Source organism: Protobothrops mucrosquamatus, unplaced genomic scaffold (assembly GCF_001527695.2).
Source record: "Protobothrops mucrosquamatus isolate PMUCROS unplaced genomic scaffold, P.Mucros_1.0 scaffold1248, whole genome shotgun sequence".
Taxonomy (NCBI): Eukaryota; Metazoa; Chordata; class Lepidosauria; order Squamata; family Viperidae; genus Protobothrops; species Protobothrops mucrosquamatus.
The window spans coordinates 106,329-129,773 of record NW_015387455.1 but is presented as its reverse complement, the minus strand read 5'-3'; the positions used below and the strand labels follow the sequence as shown (position 1 = coordinate 129,773).

The following is a 23,445-nucleotide window of genomic DNA, read 5'->3' as shown; positions in this document are numbered from 1 at the left end:
GTAACTACATTTAAAAGGAAGCTAGATGGGATAAGAGAATTCAAAATGTTATCTCCCAGTTAATAGTATCACCAGTGATTGATGTGAGGCAAGAACTAGTTTCTATTGAAGATTCTGAACAAGACATCTTAAACTATTTCCTTGAATGAACTTGGAGAACAACATAGGACACCGCTTGTGTTTTGTAAATCTTACGTGAAATGGAGATTACTGCAGAATCCTTTTATTCTTGTGCTCATCTTTAGTGTTTAAGGTTATTTTTGCAGTTAAAGGGAAAAATTAGGTTTGTTTTATTTGAATAGTAATAATATCAAAATTAATGACTATTTTATTAAATAAAATGTAATGTACAAATTTGGCATCTTAGTTGGCTGACAAAAAGGCATTGCTGAATTGGTTTGGACAGCAGTCCTGATTTCTCAGCCAACATAACAAAATATCTGTACAGGATTATACAACAAACATATCTAATCAGTGAGTCAGTAAGAAAACTACTGGGATAATTATAAATCAGATTTTAAATATGAAAATGCTTTTGCATTATGAATTGTATGCCACACAAAAATCAGGGAATAATGTTTGTTAAAATAGTATTTACGTCATTTGTCATCAGTGCAGTTGGATCCTCTTCAAGAAAGCCTTGAAGTTTTTTTCTTCCTGGTGTTTTTCTGCAAATGGTTTTTTCCCAGATCAACTGAAAATTGATTTTTCTCTTTTCCTTCTCCTCCCTTATTTTCCCCCTATTTTGTCTTTTCTTTGTAATTCTCTATTTTATATTCTAATAAACTAATAAAAAATTTGAAGCATCCCCCCCAAATGAAATTGATCTTATCCATTAGTTGTAACAGAAACTGACCAACCACCTTATTGCCCAAACCTGACATCATGAGCTGAGATAGAGAATAACTGCTCCAGGTCACCCAGCCAGCTTTCAAATCTAAGGCAGTTCTAGAATTCACAATCACCTGGTTTCTAGCCTGGTGCCTTAACCACTAGACCAGGGATGTCTAACTGCTGGCCTGCGGGCTGGACACGTCACGACGAAACTGTGCCCACCCCATTGCCAGCAATGGGGAAAAGCTCTGATACGTCGCGCAACATCACGTGACGTCACGAGTTTGACATGTCTGCACTAGACCATTTATTTACTACTCAGAATATATTCTATCCTTGTTCAAGAAATTCAGTGAATGAATATTTTGCTTCATTTTATCCTTACCTTACAATAGATTGGGATGAAAAGAGAGTACCAGTCTCTGTAGTTGCGAGTAGAATTGAACAGGAGTCTTCCCAATCTTATTCTAACACTTTAATCACAACAGTGCTCTGGATCACTTCCACCCTCCATAGTCTGGTGTTCTGTAAATCAGGTGGGCCGTAGATGCATCATGCTGAAGGTCTGCTGATTTAGTGTAAATAGACACACTGAATCTTCATTTTCTATAATGAATGAATTTGCTTATTATTATATTTTGGCAACCACTATCTTGTTTATTCTGCTCTTTATGTTACTTTATGGTTTATTAAAATACATTAATTATATTGTAAAATATAGAGAAAGTCAAACTATGGGCACATTTAGAATTTTAAGAGGAAGCTGTGGGCACTCAACATTGCTGCTGAAGGGAGCAATTCACAGGTTACTTACCATGAAAGATGTGGTCATTTCCAAAAGAAGTGGTCAGGAGAAAAATTGGTAAAGTTGGTTCTGTCTAGCTGTCTATCTATCTATCTACCATCCTCCCAATTTCTCCCAAACTCCAAAAATAGCTCTTGCTAGCTTTGCAAATTAAAAGCAGGAGGGAAAGTTACAATTGCCCAGAAAGAACATTTTTAAAAGCTGCCACACAACCCCCAACCTAAAGCGAGCCTGCTTAAAAGAAGAACGGTGTTTTAAAAACATACTTGAAGGCAGGTAGAACAGGGGTTGAGTAAATCTCCTTTTGCCTTTAACAAACAACAGATGCTTTTTTGCTCATCTTATTGCTTGTGAACAGGTATCCTATTTGTTCAGCAACCTGTAGATACACGGGTGTTGCCATTAAAACAGATGTATGGCTCTCAACAATATGGACAGCAGACTGCCACTATTTTTGTTATAATTGTTATATATATGTTATATTTTATTGTATTGTTCTAATATATGTTATATATTATTTGAACATTTAAGCAATTAAAACACATTTCTTCAAAGAATAGAATCATAGCTAAAGAAAAGCCCCTTTCTTTAGAAAGATTCAGTACTATTAGAATACTGTCAGGAGAGAGATACATTCTCAGCATTTGATCATTTGAAAGCTTTGAGGATTTGAAATATTCAGTATTATATGCCCTGTAAATTGATCCTAAGACCTGGAAGACCAAGTTAAGGCCAGATTGTCAAGGAGAAAATCTATCAGTGTGGTTGCTAAGAGCCAACACTGATTTGTTGACACATAATCAAAAATGGATTGTGGAACCAATAATTAAAAATAATTTCTTAATTTAGTTTTCTGCCAGAGTGAGCTAATCCTTAAATATATATTATTCTATTACAGAAAGTTAATAAACAATTTTAGCATCATGATCTATCAGACTATTAATGGCTGATGATGAAAAGATCCTGGGTAGAAAATTGTGGCATACTGAGACTAATCTGTGCAGTTTTACTCATAGCATTTGTAGCTACTGGTCAGCCTAATGACATTCTGCAGGATTTATCTTCCAGCAAATATTTTTGTTTTGACTTATATTAAAGGAAACTGGTTCATTACAAATAAAACTAATAGGCATTGTATGCTGCTTTTGGAATAAGATCAAGTTTAACATAAATAATATTTATAGGCGAGCAGCTTTGAAAAGTGTAAATGATTAAAAACTTAAGAGTTTTTGAGATTATGAACACAAACTATTGATTTTCAGAAGCATGTAAATAGTAAACATTCCAATCTGAAGTGTGATGCAACAGATTTTTTGGCTATATCTGTGGACCACTTACCAGATTATTATGATTAGAAAGGAAATGATAGCAATCAAATATTTTGGCAGTCTTAGGATTTGTTACTGAAATGTGAATAAAATAACTAGGCAAGGGACATACATGCTGGGAGTTCTGGGAATTTTGGCCCTAACACATCTAGTTGCAGAAATCTGGATTAAACAACTGCATACAAATTTGAGAAGAGTATAGTAGTGGAAGACTTTTAAAATTTAAGATTTAATTTTTCAAACATAATGAAGTAGACTTTGCCTAATATATTCCCCAAACTAAAATTATTATTTTTTCTTGTTCTTTTTCAGGGTTTTCATGGTCCTTATCCCTTTGGACAGTCTTAAAAACAAAAACGGGTATCTTCAAGAAGAGAATTTAACAAAGAACGAACTTTGGAGGGAGGGGAAGTTCTTGTGGCTCATAGAAGATACATCATGAACTTCCTTCTTGCTCTCCATATCCTGGGATAAGAAGAAAACAAACAATAACTTAAGACTAGTTGTTTCCAGAAAAAAAACAACCCTAAAGTATGCATGTGTGAATGCTGAAGTTCAGGAGTGCCGTTCAGTGCTATGAGAGAGAAAAATACACCAATGTTTTGTTTAGAAGTTATTGTCACAGTTAATTAGGTAGTCTAAAAGAAATTTTTTAAAAAGATTAAAATGGAGAAGCCATCTCTTTTTAAAAGAAGTTATTTTGCCTACAGAGCAGTTGTAGACCGAGCAAATGTTATTTTTTTCACAACTTTTAAAAGGGACAGCGTGCATTTTTATAGAGATGTGCTTGCTATGAAATAGATGTTTTGCTTAGCTTTTTCTTGGTTGGTGCAGCTGCTATTTGTATGTCAGGTGATATTAATTTCTAGCTGGATTCATAACCAGGTCCATGAATTGTAATGTTTTTTAGTTGCTTTTTAATTTGCTGTTGGCACTATGCAATAGTCATCTGCTTGTTCTTTTCCATTTGATAAACTTGTTCAAGTCCAGTTTCACCATTCACATATAGATGAGAAAGTAGAAAGGATTATAATGACAGTGGAGATTTGAGTATGTACATGCTTATATTAGATTTTAAAAGTTTTTCCTAAATAGGTTAGAAAGTTGCCATATTCCCATTTTCTTAAATATGCCGTGACTGTTGAAAACATCTATATGTCTGTGTCCATTTTGTGCCAAGAAGAATTTTGATTTCTAGAACATTAGAGCACATATTATTACTGTTTCCTGGCATGTTTAGATGTAGGAGTATCACATCTACTCTTCTGTAGACTGATAATTGATTTTTTTTCCTTTCTTGAGAGCGACTGAGTAACTTAGAATATGTAGGAGAAGGAATCAGCAGCTGCCATTCAAGTAATTTATTTTATCAAATTTCTACTTTAAAACCTGGTTTTCTAGTTTGTATATGAAAAGCTAGTGTTGTTTAAAGTCTACCTATGTGCAACCCATGGAGAATGATAGCCATATATAACTGAGACCAAGCTGTCCAGGTTAACAGAGCATGGTCTCTTGAAATTCTTGAGGTTTGCAAGACTTTAAAAAGTGGGCGGGGAATCTGTGTAATTCAGAAACTTGAACCCAGCAGCCATCTGCCAAAGAGAGAAAAATATGCAATACCCCTTTCTTTGATTTCACTCAAAAGACCAAACTGCCTATTTTGTGTTTGAGGGAATGATGTAAAAACATATTCTGATGAGGATGTAATGGAGAATATTGCTGGACTCAAAGTATTATCTTCTAAATAGGTTGGTATAAAGAGCCATTTAAATGTATGATACTTTTGACTACAATCTTAGTTTCCTGCTAGAACATGTAGATAGCTCCTGCAGAGTCTAACTGACAGAGATCTGAAGAAGCAGGTATTGAGAGATGCAGTTTCCTAGGACTGGTCAGCCATCAAAGACTGCTCTTTTGAGGGATATGTATATTTTTTTCTTGTCACCTAATTTTATTTATCAGCCATAAACACCGGGAGATATCAATGCAAAAATACAAAAGCCCTTACCTTGAAAAGGTAAAGGATGGAGTATGGGTACTGAAGGGCATTTTCCATTACTCCTCAGCCATTTTTCTAACATGGATCTCTAAATATTTATCTTAATCACTTCAAGCAATATATTTTCCAAATTCAAAAAAGGATGCATAAACTGATTATGTACAGCATTACTCCTGTTTTGTTTTAATTTCTCCCTTGTTGTAGGCAAGCACCTTTCTAGATAGACCAGCAAAAGATTGAGTGACTAGATGGAATATATTTGTGTGTATGTTAATGAGTGAGTGTGTTCTTTGGCAGCAATGAGGGAAATCTTAAAATAAGTAGTAGCTAATCAAATCCAAACAATTTTAGCTTTTTGTTTGAAACAGTTACCCACATATTTCACCCACATAAACATTCAGCTTTTATTGTAAGGTGGTGTGCCGTTTTTAACACTGTGCAGAAGGAAAATTGATAATTATCAGCCAACAGCTTACTTGTTGGCTGCCTTTTCTTTTTGGTAATTTCAAATATTTTCTCCTTTCTCAAGTGCTAGTGACATATGAATTGAACAAATCTCTAATATAAAAAAGGCAAAAGACAGCAGCAGTGTTGAGTTACAGTATACACTACTTTTGAGTTTCCAAGATTGTTTTCCTCTTCAGGGATGAACTCCCTTCAGCTATGAAATTAAATCTGTGAGTATTTTGTATAAGGGGACGGCCCTTTCAGGGATGGCAATGGGAAGATGTTTAAATTTACTATTCTTCCTTTGATTTCCCTGTCTGATTTATCAAATAGTAAGATCTTAGGGCTCAGAGTATACTTCCTGAGTTATAAAGTCCCTTATGATGATATTGGGCTTATGACAAAATCATGTTTGATTAGGTTAGAGGCAGCACTTTCATGTTTGAACTGTTAAGGACATATAACTATCTTGACATCAAGGCTTGTTTTCAGAACCGTGTAATACTTATATGCCAGAACCAACAGGGAAATTTATGCGGTGTGTTGCATTTTTCCATTCCCAGTGAATGAACGGGCTGTAGCTTTTAACAATTGCATGGCAGCAGGAACTAAAAAAAGGTTCAGCTTGACAAAGCATTATAATTCAGTAACACAAGAAAGCTGTTCTTCTAGAATTGCTGCATGATATGCAATAAAGGCAGATATCTCTTATCAGAAAAATGTGATAGTGTGAGGATTGAAGTTTTTCATGTCGTTTCAGTTTATCTCTGCACACTGTCAAATTTGAAATTGGCATGAGTGTTTAGAGTGCAATCCGTATATATTTGAAAGTTGTAATGGCTCTCAGAATGTTGTTAACTAAAGCAAAGCAAACACTCCCATCACCTTCAAATGTTACAGTATACACACATCTCCTTATTTCCTACAGCATCTGTAGGAGAATGTTCATGAAATAGTTGTTAATGCCGTTCTACTGAAGTGATAATAGTGTTTGGTCATGAAGGAAGCTTGAACCTGCTTGATCCATGTCTGTGTTCACTTGCACTTCATTTCTCTTGTGTGATTAGAAGAAATTATGATGGATTCCTGCAAAGAATAAATGCCAGTAATTATAATATAGTAAGTTGTTTTCAACATTTAAACTTTTTTTAAATGCAAGCTTAACTATAGGCCAAACTATTGAATTTGAATAGGTTGACAACCAACTTTTGTACCTGGGAATATGACTCCAGCCTGGAATGGAAAATACCCAGACTCTTCACTGGAAAATTGGACAGATTTCAAATCCTCTGATTGAAAATAAGCTCTGTCCTCTGCGGTGGGTATCAAGCATGTACCAGCAGACTGGCCTAGGTTATTGCCATTATATGTAGAAAATAATAAGTGCAAAGTAAGGTGGATCCAGAGATTTGGAAGTGTGTACTACTTATCCTTCCCTGTTGCAAATGAACCCCGTCTTGAAACTTTCTAGGGGCAAGAATAGCTGAAGTTCACTGGGATAAGAAATGCACGCTGTCCCATGTCCAGGTTTCCATATTTTTTTTCTCTTGTGTGAATGATTGATACTGCAGCCTGTCTTTATTCTCTCTGGGGGGAGTGCATGTGTAGAGCAGGATGGTGTGTTGCTTTATTGAGTCTGGGAAGAATCCTATAATAGCACATTGTGGGAAAAACAAAGATGCTTTTTCCTTAATGTATAAATGAATATTTGTATGATTAAATTAACACAAAACAATTGTATAGTTGTTGAGTTTTTATTGGTGGTGAAGTTGCTGCTGTAGCATCTATTCATTATTTAAGTGATTACTTTTCGTTCTTATTTTCATTTCTTGAGTTATAGACAAACCAGAACTATTCTGAAAATTCATTGTTCTTGATGGAAAATTGTAGTGCAGTTTTGTATCAATATGCTTCAGGATATTCCCTTTGCACCCACTAGCCTTTTTTAAAAATCAAATTGTAAATAATAAAATGATAACTAGCATGCTACAAAGCAAAAACCATTATTTTAGCATAGCCTTATTTTTATGAATGTCTTTCGCCCCAGAGATGTTAGAAAATAAAACTAGTATGTGATAACATCCCTGTGTTTTATTGGAAATATACTCATCTGCCTGGACAAAAGGGGGGGCTATGGGAAGGGAGGTGGAGTAGTAGAAAGTTTCCTGGGATAGCTAAGTTGACAAGGAACAACTTCTTTGAATTATGAATGGCCACACCTTCCATAACAGCCTGCCTCCCCTATGTAGCTAGTAATGGAGTTCAATAGATCTTATGTGCTATAAAATGTCACCTGTTGTTTAAGCTGCAGTATAATTTCCATCTGAGTAAACTATTTAAGCATCTGTACAAATTTTGTGCAGCATCAGCCATCCTGACTGGATTTCATAGGTCAGTTGGGATAGACTTTGTGAATGAGAGCTATTTGCAATATTAGAACAGATCTATGCATATTTTTTTTAAAAAAGAACATGATAAATTCAATTGACTGCAACCCACTTCTCTTTTTGAATGTATGTAGGTATCTTTTCTGAACGTACAGTATGTATGTATATGCTTGCTATTCAAATTTTTAAAAGAAATAATGCGGGTTTTTTTTCCTCCTAACCATTTTTGTGGCCAAGAAATAGGAACTTTAACTGGCTGAACAGCCTTAAAGCTGTGCCTATTCTGATGAATAAAACTAATTGTTTTACTTCAAAGAGGATCATGTCTCACAGTATTCCATTTAGTCCTATGGAGTGCTTTTATTTAAAAAATGTTGGAAGTAATTTTATCATATACTACATTCTAAGTACCTAAACATTGTAAAAGACCTGTTAGCAAATACATGTTATGAAGCTATAGAAGCAGAGCATTAATTCATTTTTTTAGTTACAGAAACTAATCTTACATTAGTTTGTGGATACTTGGATAAAGATAGATTGGCTGTATGGGGAATTAAATACGATTTTTCCAAATCCTCAGTGGAAAAAAGAGATCTGAATTCTCAGGATTGTCATTTCATTAGATTCATTATAGCAGTCCACCCCAGCAGACTCTGATTAATTAGGTTAGCAGCATTGTGTTAACTTTAAAAGTTGAAAGGTATGTATGTTTGAGATTTTTGTTCCAATCTTGTTGAGTTTGGCTTTTGGCTTCTGTATTTATAGTAAAAATAATGGATGTTACACTGTTTAAACCAGTGAAATGGGACAACATACCAGTAAAATCACTGAGTTTGGTTATTCTTGCCAAGAATGTATAAACTACATTGGATTACTTATATAATGGATATTTCCAATATTTCTAATAACTTGTACAACACAATAAATGTACAGTTTCTGGATGTTTCTGACTCCTGATAGAGATTCAGAATCAAGTGGGCTGACCTACAATCAACGACCAGGTTTTAATACTGTAAGCTTTATGAGCTCAGTAATTGCATTAAGTAATTGGTCTACTTATTCATCATATTGAACTTCATTTGCCACAAACCAGAGATGGTAATTTATTCTGGAAGAGATACAAAGCAAGATAAACTATCACTTCTCTTTTCTCAATGGTACAATTTCTTGTCCTACATTTCTGTATTTTGTTTATTATGATAATTATGCTTCTCATTGGTTCAACTATTCTTTCTTATTTCTTGAATAGTATCTTCAGGACTGACTAACTAATGGCAATTAGCAAGAGCAGCACACAGCTGCAGGACAGAAATCACTCTTTGTACTGTTGAGTATGACGGTTATTAAACAATAAGTATTTACTGCCCCTTGCACAGTTCAATAGAGTCAGTAGCAACTGCACCATACATGCCTGTGTGACAATATTTGAAAGCCCATTTGCTGCATTCCATATGTTACACTTTTGTAAGTAAACATTGCATGTACTCTTACAAAATCATCCTTTAAACTTTTAGAGAAAAGACCCCAGTATCTTTAAAACTTTCCTGTTTCCTGCTATATGCTAGATATGTTGCTTAACTTCCACAGAGCAGCTAAGCTGATTTATGTTTCATTTCTCCAGAGATGGCTCATGCCATTTTCCAATTTACCTTTTGGGGTTTTGTTCCTGACTTGTGAAAATGCTTGCTTGCCAGATATTTGCAGTACTGCAAACTTCCTCCATACACATAGTGCACATTAAATTGCAACTTTTCCCATTTGACAAGAATGCCATTTGTAGCAAGACCAGCACTACTTTATGGTCTGCCTAGAGCATTATATTTTCTTTTGGAAATTTCCTTTCAATTTGTTAGCTTTATAACTTATCTTTGCCAGCACTGACTATTTGCTTTTTACTGTTTAAAATTAAAAAGGGGTTTTACAGTACATGTTTTCTCTTCTTTGTTATTACAAGATTGGTCTGTGTTTCAAAAGGGGTAAAAAGGATTAAATTAACTAAAATTGGACTAGAAGACCTCCAAGGTTCCTTCCAACAATATTATTACTATAATTAGTCATACATCTCTGCAATACATGATCGAGAGGTTTTATTATTTTGCATTTTCTTACCTTAATTGCAGCATAATTTTCATGACAACTCTTTCTCTCCTACTGGGATGATGGGAAATATACTAGGTGAGGTGCTACCCGGAAGATAGGTAGCATCAATATGAACTACTAAGCTACTCCCGCAAAACAGGAGTAGGGCCAGTGTGTAGGGCTTCTGAAAGTTTAAGGCCCCAAACCTTCCATCTCTGGTCTCTGTTGGTTAGCTGTACTGATGCCTTCCATTTTCATATTGTAAATAAAAGATTCACCTCTCACATCAAAATTAAAGGTTGAATTTCCAGAAGAGTGATCAATTTTCTTGTTAATCCTTTTCTTAAAAAAAATCAGTCTTCAGTTATATGTTACTATATGTTTTCCTGCTTGTAGACTGCTTTACAGATTTTAACATTGATGGTACATTAGTCAAACACGTCCCTCTTGTATTAGCATAATTTTTTTAGAATAGTTGTCCCACTCAGCATATATTTAAAATCAACAGTTTTAAAGTATGAATGTGAATGTTGAAGGTAATACATATACTTCATTGACAGTGTGTGAAATGATCGAGACTACAAATATGAACTCTGATCAGAACAAGATGAATTTGTGGTCAAGGAAAAGAATTGTCTCATTTTTTTCATTGTTTACTCTTAATTCAATTTCAAATTTTGCACAAAGGCAGATAGATTCTGTAGTGTATATTGGATTTAATGAAACACAATGGACTGATCTTGAGTCTTGGGTAGGTCCAGGAATTAGAAGAGGGCATGAATTTGTTTTAAAATACTAGAAGAAGTTGTCATTTTTAAAAAATAAAATAAAAGTAGGGTAATGCAAACTCACGAGTTTATCCTGCATAGGACTTTTAAATATTTCTTAATACAGCTAGTCCTTGACTTAATAACTATTCATTTAACAATGATTCAAAGTTGCAATGGCTTTAGAAAAAGTGATTTACAACCCATGCTCTAAGTTACAGTCGTCACACTACCCCCTCAGTCATATGATTGCAGTTTGGCCATTTGGCAACTGTCTTGTATTTATGACGGTTGCAGTGCATTGTGGTCACGTGGTCACAATTTGTGATCCTCTCAACCAACTTTTGGCAAACTCAATTGGAGAAGCCAGATTTGCTTAGCAACTGTGTGATTCAGTTAAAAACAGTAGTGATTCACTTAATGTCCATGATAAAGCTCTGGTAAAATTAAGTCTGATCACATGATGACTCGCTTAATGACCACGTTACTTAGGGATTGAAATTCTGATCCCAATTCCCTGTACTGGGTCTGTATATTCAACCTTATTTGTTGTTCATTAAAATTCCACTTCATTTTCCTAACAGGTGTTTCATCTCGAACAACTACATGGCAGGCAAGTACAAGATGAATTGTTACATAAAGAAAATAACTGTGCCTAAAAACTCGGTGCAGATAGGTGAGACTTTTATATGGTTTGCATATTTCTCCATAAATCAAATAAAAATTCCTGTTTAAAAGTTAAAAGGTTGACAAAAGAGAACTCATAATTCCTAGTCTTTAGTTCATGGATACCTTATGGGAAATACTTGCTTTTGTATTTTATCAGAGAACAAGTATAGCTTTAGAGAACACAAAATTCCTAGCTGTGCTTTGAAATGTGTGGTGAATGGATTATGTGACATTTTCCTTTTCTCTTCTTCACATTTACTTGTTTGCTTTCAAAATTGTTTGCATTTAGGGTTGCAACCTGTCAGGAGTTCAGAGCCAGGCAATCAAAGCACACCTTCATTATTATGCAGTATTTCGATCAGGCAAATAAATTGTGCTATCATTATGATGTTCTTGTTTTAAATGAAGCAATGGCCATGACTTTTACATAGTTTGTACCATGGGTGTGGTGCAGCAGGAAAGGCTAAAACAAATAACTACCTAGTGGAACAGTGCAAAGAACTGAATTTAAATATGAAAAAAATCATTTAGTTTTCCACTGTAGGCAATGTAAAGATTAATGCCACCCACAGAGAGGAAAATCTTTCTTATAGTTTAGCTATATATTTTTTCCTGGTGCGCAAGAGCCCAGATCATGAAGTTACTAATAACACCATCCTTCTCCAACTCCTATAATAAATGCTTATTACTGTACAAAAGCTAGGTTTATCATAAGTTTTATTAATAAGCACAGTGAATATTGTTTGCAGTAGAAGCAAGAAACTAAATTCCTGTTTCCACTCAAATGGCAACTTTTCCTGCTCAGGGAACTATATATCAGGGTCTTTCCCAATTGCTAATGCCTAGAGCCCCTGTTCTGTAAGCCAGATAAAAGGAAACTTGAATCATTAAAAAAAAAACTCCATTCTTCTAAATGACTTTGTTCCAGAAGACAAGTTAGATTTTCTGAAAATATAAGGTGTATTGTTGTGTTATTTCAGGATATATAGAGAAGTGAAGATGATGCATATTAGATGTTCCACATCACTTTCAGTTATATGAAATATGTACATAGAAAATCCTTACATTTGGGAGAAAACTGGGAAAGTAACTTGTATTGTTTTAGTTCTCTGCACATAAAAAACTTTTTTATATATAAGAGCATTCAGATCATGAACATATATTGGGAATAATCTTTCCTTCTCCAGCACTGGAGATGGAGAATCCACCAATGGGTTTAAACTGTGTTCCTACCCAATCAGATCAAGTCAGCCAAAGTTGCCACGCCTCTCCTGGGCTAGAGGATCCCAGTCTCGACTTGATCTTGCCCAGGACAGATGTGCAAGTTTGGCTCTTAGGCAGGTATAGTCGCCATTGGTGGATTTTCCATTTTTCCCCTTTTTCACAGTTTTCTGTCCAGCGCTCTGTTCAGCACTGGGTTCGGATTGCTGTTTCCTTCTAACTCCCCATTAGTTTCAAAGTGAGGCTGTGAAGAGCCTTTTTTTGTGTTTTTTTGCCTTTCTCTTTTGTTTTCCACCTCCTTAGCTTCCCCTGCTCCTGGGTCTCTGCTGAGTTCAGTGCTGTTTACAATCTTCTGGGGAGCCTTCCTCAACCCTTAGAATCAGTATTAGTTGTTTTTTTATGATATTCTGGTTACCTTCCCTTGCCGGAGCTTGCGGCTGCAGTTCCAGTGCGTAATCGCGCGTGGGGACCAAAGGGGGTGGTGGTGATTCAGCGCGCAGGGGGGAGGCCTTCCTCAACCTTTCATGGTACGATTGTTGCCGGGGCTGCGGCTGCAGCTCCGGAGCCCTTGCGGACCGAATTATTGATCCTTGACGGCCAGGGGTTTGCGGCTGCATTCCTGACGTCCGTTTGTGCGCTTAGGACAAAAGCGGCTATTTGGAATCAGCGCGAGTCAGGGAGGCTTCCCTGTGTCTTCAGCTGTTTTTTTCTCGTTGCCGGGGCTGCAACAGCAGCTCTGGAGGTCGGGCTCCTTGCATTCCTTTCCTTGACTACCGGGTGCTTGCGGCTGCAACCCCGGTTGCCGAACGAGCACGCGCCTTCTGCCGACCGGATTTCTTTGGGATCAGCTGACTGGCGGCCCCTTGAATCGGCAAAAAATCACGGACTGCTCAGACAAGCTTCGTTCCTTCCATTAGCGCCGACCGCCCCCCAGAAGGTCACGATCATTCCATTTCTTGCCGGCATACTTCTGGGGACTATAAGCACATGCAGCAGCTACAGTGCTGTGGTCCTTCGGCATTCACACCTGCAGCCGCCATTTTGTGGCCGCTAGAATTTATTGTTACTAGTTCTTCGTCCTGAGAAAGGGGCTCCTTCCTCCACCCCATTTTCTATTACTTGTTACCACAGGGGGGTGAACGGAATATCAGCAGTTGGGAATAGTCTCAAGGATTTTCACCTTGAAGGGGCGGCCACCATTTTGAGAACCGCTAGTTTCTCTCCCTCCTTCATTGGCCAGCCTTTTTGGGGCCTGCACTAAGCCTCTTTCCCTGAGCAGGATTCCTAGGCCACAGTCCACTATTTTTGTATCAACACACATCAGTCCTGACCCCTCTGCATAGCGGTGTTTGATTCCAGGTGTACCTTCTCGTGCACCTGTGTTTCTCTACAAATCCAGTAATTTTGACTTCCAGGTGTACCCTATTGTGCATCTGTGCTCATCCACAAACTACAACAGCAGTGTACCCTATCGTGCTCCTGTGCTTATCCACACAAAGAAGCAGCTGTCTCTGGATACCAGGGGTACCCTATTGTGCTCCTGTGATAATCCACGAGGATGGAGGATACTGGCTCTTCCAAGAAGGAAGCTTCACCGCTTTCATCAGCCTCCAAATGACATAAATCCTCAAATCAGGAGGCTGCAGGCAAGATCTCGGCCAAGGCCAAGGCCAGATCTGCAGGCAAAACCTCTAAAAAGGATGAAAGACAGGCCAGTAGGAGACACCAGGCATTAGAGAGGGAATTCTCTAAGGCACAAAGACAGGCCAGGACTGAAGCCACTCAGGCTAAAGTCCCTTCCTTCGATTTGCCACTGGGACCCTCTGCTTCCCCTCTGGGGATTTGGTCAACAGGGAATACCGTCTCTGCCCCTGTGCCGGGTGACGCATCTCACCAGGACCCATCTTCCAGCCTACCGCCACGCGGGCCCAGCATTCGGCCCCGGAGGCCACCTTCACCCCTACTGCGACTGGTCTTAGACCAACAGAGGCTTCCCTTCCCACAGAGGACCGCCTAACTGAGTTGATTGCACAGGCGGTAGAGCGCGCTCTTCAGGCCAGATCCCAGGTACCTAGGTCAACCACGGTTTCTCCCCTACCTATCCACCAGCCTACTACTGAGGTCTATTGTGCACCTTCTTCACCTTCTCAGTCCTCTTATTCTGAGGGTTCATCTTCTCCTGAGTATGATATGGAATTGGGGATACCGATGTCAGATGAGGAGGAAAATCCTCCTGAAATGCCATCCTTTGCGGGCCTCTTTAATCCGTCTCATTTTGTTCCTCTACTCCAGAAGGCCACTTCCACGGCCCATCTTGGACCCGAACCCTCCACTTCGGCATCGACAGCCGCTCCGGATTTGGAGGCGGATCCGAACTTCACTGAACCTGTGACCACACAACACCATATTCCCTGTCCGCCAATGTTTCTAAATGCAGTCAAGAAACAGTGGGATTCCCTGGGTACCCTTCCTCTCCCGAGTAGCAGTGAAAAAAGACTTTATAATGTGGCCCAGGATCTGGTAGATCAGTGGTGGCGAACCTATGGCACGCGTGCCAGAGGCGGCACTCAGAGCCTTCTCTGTGGGCACACAGGCCATGCCCTGGAGATGGCAAGCGTCCCTCTTCAACCAGCTGCCCACTAACTCGCCGAGGTCCCACATGGCCGGATGCATCCCAGCACCCATGTGCTCGCTGGCCTCTGTGTGCAGAGGTCGATGGTGTCAGGCAGCAGCCACCCCTGCCACACCTTGCCCTGTGACAATGGCACCCCCACCCTACCTCGCCTTGCCTCACCTCATCCCGCAGGATGAGCCTCCTGCCCACTGCCCCACCTGGCAGAGACCTCCTGGATCTCCCCCAACCCTGCCCGGCCCCCACAGGCGTCCCTCCCCACGAGCAACGTTGAGGTGATCACGCCCACCTTGGCCACTCCCACCCAATCTGCCATGACCACAGCCACGCCCACCCAGTGGGCCACGCCCACCTGGCACCCGGCAATAAGTGGGTTTTGGGTTGCAGTTTGGGCACTCGGTCTCTAAAAAGTTCACCATCACTGTGGTAGATGCTCTGAAGGTCCCCACGGTGGATGAACCCTTGGGGCCCCTGGTATCTCCCACTGCCGCTCCTGGCGACGTGTCTGATACCCTCAAGGTGGAGGACTGCAAAAGTGAGCTCACTTTCCGCAAGACACACCAAGCTACGGCTTGGGCTATTAGGGCAGCTACCTCAGCATCCTTTTTCAATAGGTCTGCCCTCCGCTGGCTTAGACAGCTTCAGGCCAGGATTCCAGCGGAAGATATCCGCACCCACCAGGATCTGAGCAAGATGGTGGCGGCAATGGAATATGCTTCCGCTGCAACGCTACAGGCTGCCAGATTTTCATCCAGGGCCATGGCTTCCAACGTCACCGGACGCCGTATGCTTTGGCTGAAACACTGGCATGCTGACGCCAAGTCTAAATGGCGCCTGTCAGCAGCCCCTTACCGGGGGGGAATCTGTTTGGGGAGGCCTTACATCCTTACCTTACGGAGAATAAGGATAAACGTAAGGTCCTCCATCACCTCATTAAATGTCCGGACAAACGGCCCAACACCTACTCACGAAGACAGTCTTTTCGTACGGGAGCTAGGTCCAATTATTCCTATCCCCCCCCCGCTCCTTTCCTGTCAGACAGGACAGACAGGACAGACAATCGGACAGACCGGGTTCTAGGCCCAGATAACAGTTTCAGGGCAAACGGCCCTTTCGTGGGAGCGGCCGCCCCTTCCGTCACTCCAGATGACTCCCTGTCGGTCCCTCCCATAGGCGGCAGACTTTCCCTCTTTGCCCACCAGTGGGAAGCCACCACCACAGACGCATGGGTGCTGAACGCTGTTCGCCACGGGCTCTCCCTGGAATTCTTCACCTCCCCTCCAAATCGTTTTATCCCTTGTCCCCAACCAAGAAATCCCATAAAGAAAAAAATTAATGCATCAGGCCATTCATCACCTTGTAAACATAAGGGCCATAGAACCGGTACCGTTGGATCAGAGAGGTCGGGAATTCTATTCCATCCTCTTCGTCATCCCAAAAGCCTCGGGGGGATGGAGAGCAATCCTAGATCTAAAAAGGCTAAACCGTCATCTTGTATACCACAGGTTCAAGATGCAAACGCTCCAGTCCATTCTCGGAAGCGTAAGAAGAGGAGACTTCCTGATGTCCGTGGACCTCACGGAAGCTTATCTTCACATCCCCATCTCTCTCAGCCACCGCCGGTTTCTAAGATTTCCTTACAGCATTACTGTTCGGCATATCCTCGGCGCCGAGAGTTTTTACCAAAGTCCTAGTGGTTTTAGCAGCTCACCTCCGGATGGCCCCAGTCAGAGTCCAGTGTTACCTGGACGACATTCTGATTCAGTCATCATCAGGCCAAGCTGCGCTGGCGGATCTCGAACGGGTGATCACCCTTCTTCAAAGTCACAGGTTTTCGGTAAACTTCTCCAAGAGCCACTTGTCTCCCACGACAAGACTGTTACACCTAGGGGCCATCATAGACACGGTGAACTGCCGGGTTTATCTATCCCAAGAACGCCGGGACAGCATACGACAGTCCTCCAACTCTGCGGGAACCGTACGGTAACGTTAGCAAGCCTCTCCCAATTACTGGGAAAGATGATTTCGGCCATTGCCATTGTGCCTTGGGCCAAGCTCCACTCCAGGATCCTTCAGTGGTTCCTGCTCCCCTTCCAGAGACTGAACATCAGCTCATCCACTCGAAGAGTACGAGTTCCACTCTGAGTCTCGCGCTCAGGTGGTGGCTCTCATCGGCCATGCTCCGGGGGTCCTCCTTCAAAGAGCCAGATCGAATCACACTTACGACCGACACCAGCCTGTTCGGTTGGGGTGCGCACCTACACTCGCAGTGGGCCTAGGGCCGTTGGTCCTGTTCCGACCTTCGGCACAATATAAACTGGCTGGAACTCAGAGCCATACACCTGGCCCTTCGACACTTCCACGCCTCAGTAGCGAAATGTCACGTACTGGTCCTCATGGACAACGTTGCTGCCAAGGCCCATGTGAATCGGCAAGGGGGCACCCGATCTCGTGCTCTCCTAGGCTCTTGGGCAAAATCCAACCTGGCCTCCATCAAGGCTGATCACATATCAGGGGAGGCAAACACACAGGCGGATCTCCTCAGCAGGGTGACGGTGAACCATTCGGAGTGGCGCCTGCACCCAAGGATTTTCAGGGAAATCTCCCACCGCTTCGGACTTCCAGTCCTGGACCTCTTCGCCTCCCCGACAAACACTCAGGTACCGAGGTTCTTCTCCCGTTTTCCATCCCCAGGGGTGGAGCGCATGGACGCTCTTTGGAGTCCGTGGCCGGAGGGTCTGCTCTACGCCTTTCCTCCTCTCCCTCTCCTTCCGGTGGTCATCCACAAGATCCTCAGGGAGAGAGTGGAGGTTCTAGTGGCCCCGTACTGGCCTTGAAGACCGTGGTTCGCCGACCTTGTGAACCTCTCCTTAGCGGAGTCGTGGAGGATTCCCCCGGACAGGGTCTCAGTCAGGGGACACTCCTTCATCCGGACCCCCAATGGCTCCAATTAGCTGTATGGCACTTGAGCGCTCAGTCTTATCCCGGGAGCACTGCTCACTAGGAGTCATTTCCATAATCCAGGCCTCCCGTCGGCCCTCTACCAACCGTATTTATGAGGCCACGTGGAGGAATTTCTGTTCATGATGCTCAAAGCACCACTTGACAATTCCGGATCTGACAATTCCTCACATATTGGACTACCTTCTGGAGGGTCTGGAGAGGGGTTTGGCTCCAAACACACTACGCAGACAGGTCGCTGCTCTTTCCACCATACTTACATGTGAATCTGTGCCTTCCCTAGGTCACCATCCCTTGATCCGCTCATTCATCAAGGGTGCTACTAACACCAAGCCTCCTGTAGTCCATAGATATCCCTCTTGAGAACTACCAAGGGTTTTGCGGGCTCTTACCAATCCGCCCTTTGAACCCCTCAAAACATGTGATTTGCGATACTTATCACATAAAGTAGCATTCTTGGTGTCTATCACCTCCGCGTGGCGGATTTCCGAATTAGTGGCACTCTCCACCAGAGATGATTTATGCATTTTTTACCAGGACCGAGTGGTCCTTCATCTTGATCCGACCTTTGTTCCAAAGGTAAATTCTTTATTTCACAGGACTCAGGAAATCGTATTACCAGATTTCTGTCCTAATCCATCGCATGCTCTGGAACGACAATGGCACCTGCTAGACGTCTGCAGAGCGCTCTGTTATTATATCTCATGGACAGCTGCCTTCCGCATCACCGAGGCCCTTTTCGGTTCCTGTCATCCTCCTTCTAGGGGTAGGAAAGTATCCTCCTCCACGATTGGTAGGTGGATTAGGGCTTGTATTGCGGAGGCATATCGGGCGGATTCAGTGCCGGTTCCAGGGTGCATTACTGCCCATTCTACCCGTAGCGCGGCTATTTCCGCGGCCTGGGCCACTCAAGCGTCCATCGAAGACGTTTGCAGAGCGGCCACATGGTCCTCTCTGTCTCCGTTAGACATTACAAAATCGACAAGTTCGCCTCAGCAGAGGCCTTCTTTGGCAGGAGAGTTCTCCAACAGGTACTACCTCAAAGTACCAAACGGGACAGGCCTGATTCCCTCCCTCAGGGACAGTAGGCTTTGGTATGTCCCATTGGTGGATTCTCCATCTCCAGTGCTGAGAAGGGGCATTGTCTTACCTGAACGCCTTTTCTCAGCACGGAGATGGAGAATCCACTCCCACCCTAGTAGGTTATTAGGCCTAGTTCTATATTTCTGAGGCAACACGTCTTGCTGTCAGTCATGGCTTCGCCTGCGTCGAGACTGGGATCCTCTAGCCCAGGAGAAGCGTGGCAACTTTGGCTGACTTGATCTGATTGGGCAGGAACACAGTCTAAACCCATTGGTGGATTCTCCATCTCCGTGCTGAGAAAAGGCATTCAGGTAAGACAACGCCCCTTCTGTCTTTTCGGGCATTAGAGCATTTTCCACATAATTTGTCCAAAGTAGAATTTCAGCCTGGTCATTTGTATCTCAAGTGAACTCTGGGTTGATTTATTCAGTGATTCATTGGTTTGTTTTCTTGTCTGTCCACAATATTCCCAGGAGTCTTCTCCAACATCATAGTTCAAAGGTGTCAATATTCTTCCTATCCTGTGTCTTTTGCTTCCATAGAGTATCATATAGAATACAATTGCTTGTGTTACTCTGATCTTTGTAGGCATAGACATATCACAGCATTTAAATATTTTTTCCAAAGCCTTCATGGCTGCTTTACCACATGTAATTGGGATATTTTCTAGGATTTAGGATTAGATCTAGGATCTAGGATTTCTAGGCTCCTATGATAAAGGATAAATGAACAACAATTAGAAACATTACTGAGCAGAGCAATTTAGTGATTTCAGATGTGTCCTGAAATGCTTTAATGTAGAAACTACATATAACCACAGCATTCAAATACTCCATGGCTTTTCAATCCTTACTTTTGGTTAGAACACACAAGTATGCCATGGTGATGTACAAAATGATTTGCAGTGGCACGGTTCATGCACTAAATCCAAGATAATTCACAAGTGGTTTGTTTTTGGCTTAAGAGTGATATTAAAAAAAAAAAATCTAAGTCAGAAAAATGTATGGTCATTTGGGACAAGAACTATACAGGTAGCCCTTGGCTTACAACCATTCATTTAGTTGGCATTCAAAGTTACAGTGGCCCTGAGAAAAGGATCATTTTCCACAGTTACAACCATTGGCAGCATCCCCATGGTCACGTGATCAAAAATTTGGCCACTTGGCAACTGGCATGTATGTATGTCGCTTACATTTCTTAGGGACATGTGATCACCTTTTGTGATCTTCTGACAAGCAAAGTAAATGAGGAAGTCAGATTCACTTAATAACTGTGTTACTAACTTAACATCTGCAGTGATTCATATATCAACTGTGGCAAGAAAGAACGTAAAGTGGGGCAAAACTCAACAACTGTCTTGCTTAGCAATGTAAGTGTTGAGCTCAGTTTGATCATGCATCAAGGACTACCAGTAGTTTGAAACTATAATTTGTTCATCTTTTGATGCTGGTTTATGTTCCATTCATTCTAGATATTGCAGAAATGAACAATCTATGAGCAAGTCAGGATCACTTTTTTCTTCTCTTGATCCTGATTTGTTTTTTGATTAAAGCAAATCTTGACATTATACTATGTGACATGTGTCATTTCTGATCTATTAAATAAGCTAGTCTGAAATAAAGTGTCTTGTCTGTTTACTTAACATTATGTCCAAGTAAGAATTCAAATTGCCTCCAATCTGAAAGCATTCTTCTGTATGAAAAATGTTATGCTTGCTAACTTTATGCATTGTATTAATAAATTGTACTAATAGTCTTCCAAAACATTGTAATAATGACTATTATATCTTATATTTGTGTAGGCTTTATTTTTTCTATAATTGATCCAAGCACAATAAGCAAAAGTCAGAACTAAACCATTAAGTTAAGTTGGTCATGAAATCCAAAAGTATGCATATTCATAATGTTAAGACTTTCTATATAATTAGTTTATATTAAAAGGCAGCATTCCAAGAAAAGAAACAGAGTACCAAGAGAAAAACAACCATTGCCTCATCCATTAAAACTATTCAAAATATCATAATTCTAAAAGTTTATATAGTTTATAGATCATAACTGACCTAGACCAGCAAAAACTTACCCATTATATTAAATAGTTCTTTGGATTCTAGCCTTGCTTTATTTATGTATCAGGCCATTCTGCCATTTGAGAAATACTGTAGCAAGAAATGTATAACATAGTACTGGTTTTGTTTATTTATGAACACTAGGAGGATAGCCAGTTGTCCTCTTAGTCCTTAAATCAGCAGAAATATATGTTATTTTGGTGCTCCAATAGCCTATTGTAGCAGGTGATTCTGTCCTTACAGTTTTAATATAGGACAAGTGAAGGAAAGAATTGTAGGCAGATAATCTTAAAGGAAAGTTTAGCCACCTGTTAAGTTGACCAACTAATAAGTTACAGGTGTGGAGGTATGGAATGAACTGGACTACTTTTGGATATGAGTGTAACCCTCTTTCCAAAGAATGGCAGACCCATTTTTTTATATATAGATTGACCACAGCCTTAAATAGGGACCAATTTCATGTCTTCAACCATATCGTCAGTGAATCATGCTAGATTTTGTTCGGAGCAAAAATAATGTTGAGAGGACAAAGAAAATGCTCCCTTAAGACTAAAAATGTTAACTATGACATTTAGTGATGGACTGGGAAAGAAACATATGCAATATTGTAAAAATATATCACATAAAAATGGTTCCTGGAGCACATTCCTGCTGCAATATGGGAATGTGAAGATGAGTCCAACAGCATTTTCAGTTCACGCCCAGAACCTGAGCTTGCCTATAAGGGTTTTGGTTTTTGTCATAAAAAACTTACTTCTCCTTCAAAAATCTCAGATTAACCATTTCTAGGACCTTCTGAACTGCCTCTTTTTGCAAACGTGAATCGCTTTGTTCTCAAAGATCTTTATCTTCAGTGTTCTTTCATTTTTATTGTTAGCTTTTGTTTGTTGGATCATTCTAAGCAAACATTATATTGCTTCTCAAGCCCACCTGTGGCTGTTATATAGAAATCCTATCCAACTGTCAAACCTCCAATTGCCAGCCTGCTTTATGAAAGTTGGCATAATATGAGGTTTGTAGGAAAAACAGGCTTTTCTATGCAACAGAACTATCATGATGCATGCTTTCATAAGCACAGTTGGTAGACACCAAATGAGACAGAAGCCTGGTCTTGCGTGGATCTGTAACAATTGTAATTCTGATTTTAAAAATCTAGTAAAAAAGTATATTTTTGTATATTGTGGAAGAGAAAATGATGATGAAAAGAGGTAAGCAGTAGAGGGTTGCTTAGGAGATCTCGAATAAGGATAGCATGCATATATAATTCATAAGTAAATAACTGAACGTCTGATGTGTTTGTTGAATCCCAGTAAGTAGTCATTATCTAACCTTATTCTCCTCTTTGTTACTCCTACAATTTCCATTGTCAATATTTTTGTCAAAAGTATAATTTCCATTGTCAATATTTTTGTCAAAAGCTGACCCCAATTAAAAACCAACTGTTATGGCTCTATTAAAGTCTGCCTTTCTGATCTATGACTGATCATTGTTAAACACTGTAGATATAAGAAAAATGACTATGGTGGTACCGTGTCTACTATTTAAAAAACATCTTGGCTATCAGATATATTGGGCACTTGCATACATGTATAGTGGTGCTTAAAAGTTTGTGAATCCTTTAGCATTTTAAATATTTCTGCATATGACCTAAAATGTGATCCGTTCTGCAGCCTAAAAGTAGATAAAGAAACCAATTAAGCAAATGAACCAAAAACATTATACTTGTTCATTGATTTGTTAAGGAAAATGATCCAAAGCTACATAGATTTTGTGGAAAAATATATGGCACCAGGAATCAGTTTTGTAGAAGACAATTTTTCCATGGACGGGAGGGGCAGGAGGAGGACCGTGCAACCTAGATCCCTTGCATGCTCAGTAGGGGTCACACTCCTATGAGAATTTAATGCCTGATCATCTGAGATGGAGCTGAGGGGATGATGCTAGTGCTGGGGAGTAGCTGCAAATAGAGATGAAGCTTCACTCGCTTGCCCGCTGCTCACCTCCAACGGTGTGGCCTAATTCCTAACAGGCCATGGACTGGTACCGATCCATGGCACAGGGGTTGGAGATTCCTGCTCTAGGATTATCAGTTCATTTCAACAGGAAATTACTTAGGTGTTTCAATCAATGGGTTGAAAATAGTATATGATTGTGAGAAGTCCCATTTA

General features: G+C 40.5%; 1 protein-coding gene across 1 annotated transcript in view; it reads left to right on the top strand.

Moving 5' to 3' along the window:
- Positions 1–3,444, top strand: part of ILRUN (inflammation and lipid regulator with UBA-like and NBR1-like domains) — a 34,592-nt gene extending 31,148 nt beyond the window's left edge. The window contains exon 5 of the mRNA XM_015821091.1: positions 3,280–3,444. Coding sequence (XP_015676577.1) covers positions 3,280–3,315 — 36 coding nt within the window. The 3' untranslated portion in view covers positions 3,316–3,444. The remainder of the gene's footprint in view (positions 1–3,279) is intronic.
- The last annotated feature ends 20,001 nt before the right edge of the window (positions 3,445–23,445 follow it).